Below are 12699 nucleotides of genomic sequence, written 5' to 3' on the forward strand. Positions count from 1 at the left end.
CCGAAAAATTACGCACGATCAGACGACAAAATAAATCACAGCATATCAAGAGAGTGAATGATAATGAGAGGGGCGGCCCCAACACGGTGGTCTAGTGGCTAAGGTACTCGGTGTTGTAGCGGAATAGCAGGGAGGCAGACTTTTTCTAGTGAGACGACGACAGAGAAAAAACACGTCCTTTCAGTTTGAACGCATCACGAAGACTGGTTTATTCGTTCGCTATGTACCGCTGTCGTAGAGAGGGGAAGAAAAAAAAAGGAAAAGCAAACAGAGAAGCACAAGTATTGTCAAAGAGTTTCCTCCGCACCCCGCACGTGCGACGGTCTTCAAGGACAGATGGACAAAACGCTTTCCGCGTGTTCGAGAAGGGTCATTGTGGCCCTCACCCCCTTTTCCCTTCACGGCTAGGCTTGTAGGTAAAAACAGATGTCAAGGACGCCCTTCGCTCCTTTCGCATTGCCCGTCACGCGAACCACCCGAAAACGAGTCCCTCCGAGTTGCCCCTCCTCCCCCTCTTCGCCGCGGAGTCTTTCAATTAACGCTCCCCCGCAGCGGGGGCTGCTTCCCAGTATGCGACAAATACAACAACCTCCCCCGGATGAGCGAACTCTTGAGCTCATTGTCGGTCGACTTCTAGCGGATAAAGCAGCTGTATTGGTCGTTTCACCACCGTTCCCCCGCTTAGTTTCAAACTGCAGGCCCGCACCCTGCCGTCCCTGCCCTCGAACGTTTCCTTGATTCTGGCGATCTTCCACATGTGTCGTTTGAGATGATCTTCCTTTAAAAGAACTAAATCGTCTATCTTTAGGTCACTCGATGTCGTTGGCCGGGACAGATGCGCCGATCGAAGCTCCAATAAGTACTCTCTCCGCCACCGTCTCCAGAATCCTTCAGCCATGGCAGACCGGTACTTCCAGCGTCGTGAGATATGCGCGTCACCGCCCGGAATTTCGGCTGGCAGGTGGTGTGGAGGAAGGGTTGTCAGCTTTCTTCCGACGAGGAAGTGCGCCGGCGACAGTGGTTCTGGCTCTTGAGCATCATCGTAGGTGAAAGTCAATGGGCGTGAGTTTATTACGGCCTCGACTTCGTACAAGACAGTTGTGAGTTCTTCAAAGCTTAAACTGCTCCGACCTAACACCTTGCGCAACGCTACCTTCACCGATCGCACCAACCGTTCCCAGAATCCGCCCCACCAAGCTGCCCTTTCAACAATAAACTTCCACCTGATCTGGTTTCCGGCGAAGTATGACTGCATTTCCTCTGATTTTAGTAGCGTGAACATTGCATTCAGATCTTTTGCTGCTCTCTTGAAGGTTAGCGCGTTGTCCGAATAAATAGTCGAGCAGATTCCCCTGCGAGCCACGAAGCGCTTGAAAGCCAGGAGAAAGGCTGTAGTCGACATGTCGCTAACGAGCTCAAGATGGACGGCACGTGTCACAGCGCAGGTTAAAATTGCGATGTAACATTTTCGGGCACCGCGCGACTCTTGACAAATCAAAGGTCCTGCGAAATCGATGCCGACAGTGTCGAACGGATTTCCTTCTGTTACTCTGTCAGCTGGAAGTGGTGCCACTGGTTCCGTGGCTTGAGGGCAACTTTGTTTGCGACAGATGAGGCACTGCTTGATAACCTTTTTTACGGCCTGGCGCCCTCGGATGATCCAATACGACTCTCGCAATGACGCCAAGGTGTCGCGCACCCCTGAGTGTAGCATTCTCACGTGCTCTTTCCTTATGAGCAGTAGCGTGAAGGGATGAGTGCTAGGTAGAATGATGGGATGTTTAGTCTCTTCGTGGTTGTCGGTGAATTGCAAGCGTCCACCAACTCGCATGAGACCTTCCCCGTCAAGGTACGGACTGAGTGGCAGAACAGGAGAGCCTTTGTGCAGTGGTCTTTGGGCTTTCAAGTTGGAAATGTCGTCACTGAATGCTTCTCCTTGAGTTGTTGCCAACCAGTACCTCTCAGCATCGATCACCTCTTCAGCTCGTAGCGGACCACCTTTCCTTTCTTTCCCGCGGCGGCAATTGTTGACAAAGCGGCGGACCCACGCAGTTAAGCGCACGACTCTGCTGCATGAGCTGAACTCCTCTACTTTCAGCACTGCCTCGAACGGCGATGATATTACGGGCATCACCGTCACTTTTCGCTCTTCCAGGTGACATTCTACTGCCCCTGGGCTCTGCTCACCGGTCGTTGGCCAATGCGTCTTATCCTTGTGAAGCCAGTGTGGTCCTCTCCACCACAATTCGCTTTCTAACAAGGCTGATGGGAGGATACCGCGAGTGATTAGGTCAGCGGGGTTGTCTAGTCCTGGGCAGTGCCTCCAATCCTCGGGATCAGTCAGCGCCTGAACCTCTGATACTCGGTTTGCCACGAAGGGCTTCCATCTGGCAGCGTTTCCTTTAATCCAGTGCATAGCCACTGTGGAATCGGTCCAAAGGATGGCAGCAGCATTCTGGAGGTTCAAGGCCTTGGCAACGTAGTGGCACAGTCGAGCACCAATGAGGGCCCCCATCAGCTCTAGTCGGGGTAACGAGAGGCGCTTCAAAGGGGCAACTCTTGATTTGGCCATAATTAGGCTTATATTGATTATTCCTTGAGCAGACTTGCATGCAACGTATCCGACAGCACCGTAGGCCTTTGGGCTGGCATCGCAGAAAATGTGCAACACCTTCTCTGTCTTTTCATCTCGGAAATCCCTTGCGATGATCCTCGGAATGGACACCGCCTTGATGCATTGAAGCTCTTCACACCAGCACTTCCACTCCGCTTGCATCAATTCTGGCAAGGGGTCGTCCCAACCCGCTCCCAACTCCCACAACCTTTGGAACATTGTCTTTACGTACAGTGTTGTAGGAGCGATAAACCCAAAGGGGTCGAAAATTCTGGCTGAGACTTGCAATACGAATCTCTTGCTGTCGGCTCTTGTGGTGAGGAATTCAAGAAGTGAGGTCAGATTGTACTCGAAGTTATCTGTATGAGCATTCCAACCTACTCCCAATACCTTGGTGGCTGCAGGAAGTTCGGCATTTGCATTCCTCTTCGCCACGTTCCCATCCTCTATGAAGTTGACTAAATCGTGGTCGTTAGACATCCACTTGTGGAGCCGCATTCCTGCTTGAGATAATATATCGCTTGATTCCTGGCATAGCACTTTACCCTGTTCGAGGGTGTCGACCCCTGTCACAAGGTCGTCAACATAGAGATGGCTGCGCAGGATGTTCGCAGTCTCAGCATACTGCTCTGGGAGTCCTTCAAGATGGTGTCGTAATGTTGCGGCTAATAGGAATGGGCTGGATGTAACACCGAACGGAACGCGCGTCATCCGGTAGGCCGCCACCGCTGGAAGTTCTTCACCTTTCTTCGGAGTGGCAGCATACCAGAGAAACCGCACAGCGTTCCGGTCACCCTCTGACAGAGATATTTGAAGGAATGCCTTTTCAATATCCGCGACGATGCCGATGTTGTAAGTGCGGAAGTTGATCAACAAATCAATGAGCTCTGGATTAAGTTTTGGACCACTTTCCAAAACATCATTCAGTGAGAGGCGATCTTTGGCACTTGATGATGCGTCGAACACCACCCTCACTTTTGTTGTCAGGCTTTCTTGTCGAACAACTGCTTGATGTGGCATGTAATACACCGGACCTTCCGAAGCGCTGCAATGCTTGTTGGCTGGCTCTGCATAGCCCTTTTCGATGTATTCTCGGATGCAGGCGTCATATTCCACGATCAAGGAATCTCCCTTCAAAAGGCGCGTCGTGTTGGCTCTAAGACGCTTCGCGGCGCACTCGTAGTTGTCGTCGAGCTCATCAACCATAGGCTTCCAGGGGAAAGACACTGTGTACCGCCCATGCTCAAATTTGACGGTTTCTTTGTAGTGCTGTTGGATTGCGTCTTGGTGGCGAGCTGGTTCGTGTTCCTTGATACCAATGTGTTCGAGCTCCCAGAATGACCTCAACTGTGCTGATATTTCTTTGTTAGTTTGTTCGCTCACTGCTACTCGCATTACGCCAGCAACAGAGGGACAGCCTCCTGGTGACCTTTTTGCGCCTACCTGGCCCTGGACTGTCCACCCAAATGCAGTTTCTACTGCCATCAGCTTGGAGGTTAGGCGCTTAGTGGATCCCGTGACAATTTCCCAATAATGATCAGCGCCGATCAGAAGATCAATGTTTTCACTTCCGTCACCCTGCGCGACGTCCGCGACTGGCAAGCCAAATTTCGAAAGTTCCAGAAGAACTGACTTTAAAGGCGCAGCCATTATATCTGCGCAGATGCAGGGAACTTCGAGGGCCTCCACTCGCGCCCTTTTCCCGTCGTACTGGCTTTGCAGCCACAGCTCGACCAGACGCGCTTTAGTGCGGGTTATAGCGGACTTGTCGCCGAAGGCATAGATTTTAAGTTCCTCTTCCCCAAGCACGTTCAACTGCAGTCTTTCAGACAACTTGCGATGGATGAACGTCCTTTGACTGCCACCATCTAGGAGAAGCCTGACAAGCGTACTTTTGTGCGGTCCCACTGTCCAAGCTCGTGCTGTTTGCAGAAGAAACCGATGCCCCTCCATGCACATAAATTTCTCCTCTGAGCCTAGAGAAGACTTTAGCACTGTGGCTTGTCCTGTCGCTGGTGGAGAGGATGCATTCTGTTCACCACTGCCACGGTATTCTCTGAAATCAGGATCACACATAGCCGTGAGGTGTTTTCCGCTACAGTTGGCACACCTGAGCCATTTGGCCTTACGGCACTCTCTTGACGTGTGCCCCTTTACTGTGCAGCGGAAACATCTATTCTCACGCTTCAGCATTTCTCTTTTATCAGCTGCCGACATCTCTGCATCGCAGTCACCGCTTTCGTGGCACCCTGACGAACAAAACAGACACCCTTTTCTCTCCTTGGTCATGGTATGCAGTGCAGCGGCTGAAGACATTCTCGCCGCTTTAAAGGTGCTGTTACGGTTTTCGACAGACGATTCTACACACATGCCCCTTGGTGTTTCGGCCCGCTGTATAATCTCCCGTGCCTCTACCTCGACTCTCAAAAAATGCGCAAATGCCTCCAGTTCACTGCCTCCTGTAGTAGCGCCCTTTCGTCGACAGTATTCGAGATGAAGGTCCGCAGGCACCGCCTTCTTTACTACTGTCAGGAGCAGAGCTCCGTACGTGCTGACACCGACGCCAAGAGAAGTGAGGCTCCGTACACCTCTCTCTACTTCGTCAACGAGGCTCCGAAGTTGGCTGAGGTTCCGCGAGTCACGCACTGACTTGATATTGAGCAGTCTGGACATGTGATCCTCGATTATGGCTTCTTTACGACCGAACCTTTCCTTTAACAGCGAGAGAGCAACTTCGTAGTTTCCATCGGACAAATCAAGACCCGCAACGGCAGCCGCTGCTTTTCCTGTTAAGTAACTGTTCAGGTACTTGAACTTGTCCACGTTTGACAGGTGGTGGTTAGCGTTTATTGTCGTGTCGAACTGACTCCAAAAGCCTTGCCACTGTCGAAGCTCGCCGTTGAACTTTGCTATCTCTAGTTTTGGCAGCTTTACTGTGGGGGTTACTTGCGGGATGTTACGGCTAGATTCTCTTTGATCTGAGGAACTTGAGGTGCGATCTAGCGAAGCGCTCACTGATGCGGCGTTAGTGCAGCTAAGCTCACGTAGCATGAGCTGTACTTTAGTCCTTGCTACGTTGATCTTTTCTTTGTAGTTCTCGGAGCATGCAATTTCCTCTTCTAATGCATCATCTTCTACGCCAATCTCAATTTCCCGATCTAGCTCTTTGAGTGAGTCTTCCTTAAGGGTGAGAAGGTTGATCTTTTCTTCAAGCTCACCGAGTGACGCGTCGTCCTCCATGGTAGCGATGTCATTGAGCAGCTTTGTTGTTGACGTTCGCACCACGGCCCTTTTGCGCTTCATCCTGTCGATGTCCATCTTTGGGTCCCTAATTCCCGGGTTTCGGCACCAAAAAATGTTGTAGCGGAATAGCAGGGAGGCAGACTTTTTCTAGTGAGACGACGACAGAGAAAAAACACGTCCTTTCAGTTTGAACGCATCACGAAGACTGGTTTATTCGTTCGCTATGTACCGCTGTCGTAGAGAGGGGAAGAAAAAAAAAGGAAAAGCAAACAGAGAAGCACAAGTATTGTCAAAGAGTTTCCTCCGCACCCCGCACGTGCGACGGTCTTCAAGGACAGATGGACAAAACGCTTTCCGCGTGTTCGAGAAGGGTCATTGTGGCCCTCACCCCCTTTTCCCTTCACGGCTAGGCTTGTAGGTAAAAACAGATGTCAAGGACGCCCTTCGCTCCTTTCGCATTGCCCGTCACGCGAACCACCCGAAAACGAGTCCCTCCGAGTTGCCCCTCCTCCCCCTCTTCGCCGCGGAGTCTTTCAATTAACGCTCCCCCGCAGCGGGGGCTGCTTCCCAGTATGCGACAAATACAACACTCGGCTGCTGACCCGCAGGTCGCGGGTTCAAATCCCGGCTGCGGCGGCTGCATTTCCGATGGAGACAGAAATGCTGTAGGCCCGTGTGCTCAGATTTGGGTGCACGTTAAAGAACCCCAGGTGGTCGAAACTTCCGGAGTCCTCACCTACGGCGTCTCTCATAATCATATGGTGGTTTTGGGACGTTAAACCCCACGTATCAATCATTTTTCGTATTCTACCGATCCCTATGATGGAGGGATAAACCATGTTGTTGTTTTTTTATGTTCTCTCCGGAATTCACCCTTACGGAGGTAACTCGATGAGCTACAATGTGGCAGCAAGCATTTTTTTTTTTTCAAATAAAGCCAGTGGCAAAGCACACTGGAATATCTGAGAGCACATTTCGTGGCCTTTTCGTAGTTTAATTTGGTTCTCAGCAGCAAAAACTAAAACAAGAAACTGCGGAAATAAACTGTAAATCTGTAATTTTCTTGGCATAATTAGTCGTCGAACATATTAAAGAAAAGTCGTTAGTGAAGCCATTAACGGTAGCCTATGCATTATGAACCTATTCAGAACTCGGAATGCAGTCTCAACACTCGTCTGTCACATCGGCATTACTTAGCGGTGCGTCAGGTACTTTCCTGCGATAGAATCTACTTACTTTGCCTCTGCAGTTTTAAAAGTCTAAACTTCGACGATTTTAAGAAGCTAAGCCCCCTTCACGATGTTACGCGAAGCCGCCTCACGGCACCCACTGCACACAGTTAAAAGCCAATCCACTGAACTGTCGCCTGATTTCCTTCAAGAACGCCCTTCACAATACGGAGATACGTAGTGACGTACACATTACTTAGCTTCGCTATTCGCGATAAAGAAGAGAACAAAACGAAACACGTGAAAAAGCGCGCATCTGGTCACTCAGTGCACACACGTGTACATCCGCTCAGGGAGGTGATCATGCGCCCTCCGGTGTGAATTACTGCACGATACCGGGAAAATATTCACTCCAATGGCCACGGGCTTATTTTTCAGTCAATGCATGAACCATCCGGAGAAGAAGCGAGGAAGTGATAATCCGTGGCTTGGCTATGAACTAATTGGCTAATGGCCCATGCATTCGGTCACGAGCTCCCTCACTCAACAAAAAAAAAGAGGGGGGCTACCTCCACCTGCCTGGTTTTGTTCTTGTTTTACTTCAAGTGTTTCATTCGAAAACTTTTTTTTTTTTGCCTTCACTCGCGGAATCTAATTCAGACGTTAAGTCTGCTGAACGTGTCCGTTAACTTTCTTAACCAAGCGCTAATGCGGAGACTCAGATAGTGAGAGAGGGAGAGAGAGAGATGCAAGGAAAGGCTGGGAGGTTGACCTTGCATCTTTATCTCTCTCTCTCTCTCTCTCTCTCTCTCTCTCTCTCTCTCTCTCTCTCTCTCTCTCTCTCTCTCTCGGGTTTTACTATTGCGGCCGCTCTGTTTGGCCGCGCGAGCTCGTTCATGCTTGTAATTAGAGACCGGTTAAGGAGAGATGGGCTAGAAGGGTGCCGAGATGAGAACAGCGTGAGGCGCGCACGAGAGGCGCGAGTCCCCAGCATCGTTTCTGTCTGTTTGACAAAGGTCGTCGTCAAAAATGTTGGCGTCGGTGGCAGTAGGACTGCTGCTGCGCGATTATCGCTGACGGCAACCTCCTCCTCCCCCCTGTTCGCACACACACTTAGAGTCGAGTGGAGTCAGCCTGCTCCCGCTGCGATGAGCTATTAGCCGACGATAGTTACAGCGCGAGAACAAAACGACAACGCAGAGACAAGAAGGACACTTGTCTCTGTGTCGTCGTTTTGTTTTCGCGCTATAACTATCGTCATGTCATACCAACTAGCCCAAGCTGCCACACTTCCATTAGCCGAGTCACATGAACGGGAAATGTTAACCAATAACAATCGCAAAGAAAAAGGAGCCGCACATTTTATTAAGGGTAAACATTACTCGTAAGGCAGCGGACGACCACTGTGCTGTGTTTGTACGCTAGCATGTGGGGCCGCGCGGCCACCTCTTTGCTCGCTGATTTTATTTTCCGTGGCGATCAAATCGCCCGTTGCAGCCAAGGTCGCAAAGCCCAGGGAAGTTCCTAGTGAGCTGCTCTGCACAGGAGTTGTACATACGCTCGCGTTCCTTTTGTTCTTTTTTTCTTTCCCATTTCTGTCAATGATTTCGTTCAGGAAAATTAAGACGCCAGAGGGCTTTCATGCTTGCTCACAACCCCGGACTTTAAGAAAAAAACTGGAACTCGGTATGCTAATGTGCGTGTAGTACGCACAATCACCTATGTTTACCTTCTTTTAGTTATACCACAAGCTCAGTAACACATTCACAGTAAAAGCATTCACAAACTGCCTTCCCTCATCATGTGTTGTAGTTGTGCTTGAACATAAAATAACTAAACCATGACGCCGTCAAACTGGGTATACTTTAGTTCGTGAAATAATACATCAACACTCAGGTGGTTTATAAAGACGCTTTTACAGGTAATAAAATGTATACAAGTACTACAGTGTGCCCAGATATCAATGTCAGTGTGGTCTACGTTATCATTCAAGTAGTAAGCGAAGTCTAAACGTCGCGTTTGTCTTTGAATAGTTTGAATAGCATGCATGTTTTGTATTCTGTCTGTTAGCTCCTTTGTTTGTCGGTTTGTTTTTAATGTTTCTTTCTGACCGACTTTTACACCTTTTGCTTCTTTCTGCGACGCGGTGTAGCCATTCACTACTTGCACTGGCTTAACTTTCTGAGCCCTACTCTCTTCTATTCTACTCATCTTGGGTGAAAAACGAACGAAAGAGCGGAGCCTTTAAGTCTCGTTTTTTTTATGAACTTTGTAATCAGGCGTCAGGGTTTATGTAAAACTGTCAGAGCTATGTCCCATGGACTGAAAGGCCTGTAGATAGGATGATAGCGACGGGCATTCCACCACAGCTGAGGGGAGGGAATTCCAACAGGTGGCAGTTCTCGGGAAAAAAGAATACTGGAAAATGGTGTGACTAGAGAACTTGGTTACTTTTTTATTATGAAGGGACTGAGTAGGCCGCTGGGGGTAGTCTTTTAGATATGTATCCTTTTTAATACCTAACTGTCCATGATAAAGAAGGTAAAATAGCACCGCCATATTTTTATGGCTAGTCAGGAGGGTGCAAAGTCGGAACATGTAGCCAGCCAATGAGTGCCACAGGGCAGCGTGCTTAACCCTGACGCTTTTTAATGCAGTCATGGTGCAGCTCCCGTATAATCTTCCACTTAAAATAAAATATTCAGTATATGCTGATGATATAAGTATATGGACGTCTGGTCAATCGATTTTGCATGTCCAACAAACGTTACAAGAAAGAATGGATTATGTATATATCGACCGTTTTATTAGATGAAGAGGTATGGCTCTGATTCTAGTAAAAACAGCCATTCTACCATTCAAAGTAAAAACAAATCACAGCATATCCACGGTATGAATGATGATGAGTGGGGTGAAGCCTCCGTCAGCCCGTCCATGCTTCCGTCCGTCCGTTCGTTCTTGCTTCCGTCCGTTCGCGTGACCATCAGTGTGTCCATCCATGCGTCCGTCCGTCTGTCCATACGTCCACACGTCCGTCAATCTTTCCGTCCATCGTCTAGTCTGTCTGTCCATCCGTGCGTCCATCTAGTTAACACTACAAGTACCGCCATCTCGCATCCCCTGCGGCACATACCCGCTCCGCGCTTCCGTCCATCCGTCCGTCCGTCTGCTATAGTCTGTCTGTCCCTCCGTTTGTGCGTCCGTCCGTGCGTTCATATAGTGAACACTCCAAGTATCATCATCCATTATCTCGCATCACGGTGGTTACGTACGGCAACGATGGAGGACGAACTGACCCACGCCTTAAGGAGCTACGCCTTTAAAAGACCTGGACACTTGCCGATTATTTTGCAAAACCAGGCGATTCAATTGGTAAAAACTTGTAGATTTTTTGGTGTGATTTTAGCCTACAAACTAACATGGTCGTCTTTTGTTCAGTTCCTTGAACAAAAAGTGAATCAAGCAATTCGAATTCTCCATAATCTCTGTAGAGATAATGGGGCGGTACTACAGTCACTGTAGATCACACACGTTTCGTAGATACGTTACATGGTGATGTTACTCCCTGCCTCCGCTGCATGTGCGAAACGCATCATCCAGCGGATGATGCTACCGTCACACGTAACAGCGGAATCTAGGATGGTACTTGGCATAAATTCATCGCATACGAAGCGTTCTTCGTGAGCTCCGTTAGGCTCGCCCGTAACTTTCTCGAAGCATGCATGCAGTGTCCCTAAATGCCAGACATCGGGGCTTTCGTGCTCGTAGAACAGTCTGCGGTCTTTACGTTAATCATTACGTTCTTAGCGCAATGACCTGGAACTATCGTGATTATGCCGAACCGAAGGACAAAGTTGGGGTTTGCCAAAGACGCGTTTTGTTGGTAAATGCTGTTTAGCAATCAGTCTGTCAGAATGAGCGGATGTACACGAAGGCCGGTTGAGCTAACCCGCTACTAACCCTTGCAGGCTGGAGCCACTAATATTGTTAGCAACAAAGCACAACACGTTCGCTCAAAAGCGTTCAAAGGTCAAGATAATGACCATATTGCAGCGACAGAATGCTTTAATGCACTCGTTTAAGGACCGTTTAAATGTAACTGATCAACTTTACGACTGCCAACCTCCTTCACATATAAAGATATATATTTCAGCACGCCAGGCGGTTTCACAAGATTGCGGAGCCTGCGGACTAAGGACAAAGTGAATAACAAGCTATCGTTATCTCTCCAAACTTGCCAAGCACATTTGCTGTTCCAATGAAAAACACGAAAGCCGGGGAAAAAGAAAGGTTCATACTTCAAGGGCTGTAACATTGTTTTTTTTTCTGTTGATGATGAAGCGCGCGGGCTACACCATCTTTGGCAGATTGCGGCGGAGTTCATATCCACACCGTTCTCTTGTTAGCACACAGGCTTCTCTATCAGTGGTGCACCGACGTACACCCCATTTCCGTAACAGAACATTTACTTCAGTTGCACCGCCAAGTCACATGAGAGCCCAAGATTTTTTTTTTAACTCCTCCTCTTTACCTCTCTCCGGAGCAAATTATTCTTTCGCTGCTAATCTAAAGACGTCCCCAAGACCGATCTCGTATATGGGCTGCACTACCGATAACATCGTCGGCGGGAGCGGCGGCATGCCGCTGACACGAGCGTTTACGTGGCGTCTCGCTCGTCGATGGTGGGCTAAGGGAGAGAGGAGTCCTGTATTCCCCTAATGGATTGAGCGAGTGCGCACACACACGCAACGGTCGGGAAAGCGGGCGGGAAAAACAGGCATCGTGCAAGGCTGCGGTGGTGACAGCACCTGCGTTCGCGGAATGTTCCTTCCCTCGGCGCCCGGTGTGGTTCGACCGAGGCTCGGCTTCCCAGCGATGATGGTTCGCTGCATTTGCTTGTCCTTCGGGAAGACGATGCCGCACTCAGGGCAGCCCTAGCTCCACCAGCACAAATTTTTCACGCTTGACAGGGCACCCAAGAATTACGTGAATGGCTCGTGTTATGCTGGCCGTCATTAGCGAAATAACCGCACTCGGTCCGCTCCTGGCATCGAAGAAACCAGTGCTGAAGAGACGGAGAATGGGTGATTTGCGCGCGTCGTGCAGGCTGAAGTGTCACCATTGGCGCTGTTTCGCGTGAGAATAACGTTCTTGTTGCTTGTGGGCGCACTTTAGCTGTTGCCGCGATTGGAAAGCATGAAGCGAAACGGGTCATCCTGTGAAAACGTCGCGAAGGAAAGTTTCTGCTTGAACCGCATGGAACACTGTGACGTGCCAGTGGAATATTTCATGCACGAAGGGCGTCTTCAAACCCTCTGTTCCATTGTTTGTTCATAAAGAGTAAGCATCTAACGTGCCCCTCCGCACTGCATAGCACGCTCCTCTTTGTGTCGTATCAAAACAAGCTTTCAATCTGGCGGTTTCCATAGCGCAGCCTCATTCAAATTAACGCCCGGTGTGCGACATTCCCTGAAAGAGCCATTAAATAAACGACACCTTTTTCAAAAGTGCGTCCATGCGTTAAATACAGGCTGCCACTCAATCAGCTTTCCAAGCAGCATTCCTTCCGGGTGGCTGCACTCCTGTGTCAGCCTTTTTTTATGGTCGTTGCTTAACCGCAATCATGAAGAGCGTGGTTCTTTGACCTCGCACCTTTCAGAGAAACTTGAGTTC

At 49.4% G+C, this 12699-nt stretch overlaps 1 protein-coding gene across 1 annotated transcript; it reads right to left on the bottom strand.

The window, feature by feature from the left end:
* Window positions 1-616: 616 nt before the first annotated feature.
* On the bottom strand, window positions 617-5932 carry LOC142802692 (uncharacterized). Its single transcript, XM_075887657.1, has one exon. It carries the CDS (start codon window positions 5930-5932, stop codon window positions 617-619), a length of 5316 nt encoding a protein of 1771 aa, XP_075743772.1.
* Between the last annotated feature and the right edge of the window lie 6767 nt (window positions 5933-12699).

This window comes from Rhipicephalus microplus, chromosome 3 (genome assembly GCF_043290135.1).
Source record: "Rhipicephalus microplus isolate Deutch F79 chromosome 3, USDA_Rmic, whole genome shotgun sequence".
Lineage (NCBI taxonomy): Eukaryota > Metazoa > Arthropoda > Arachnida > Ixodida > Ixodidae > Rhipicephalus > Rhipicephalus microplus.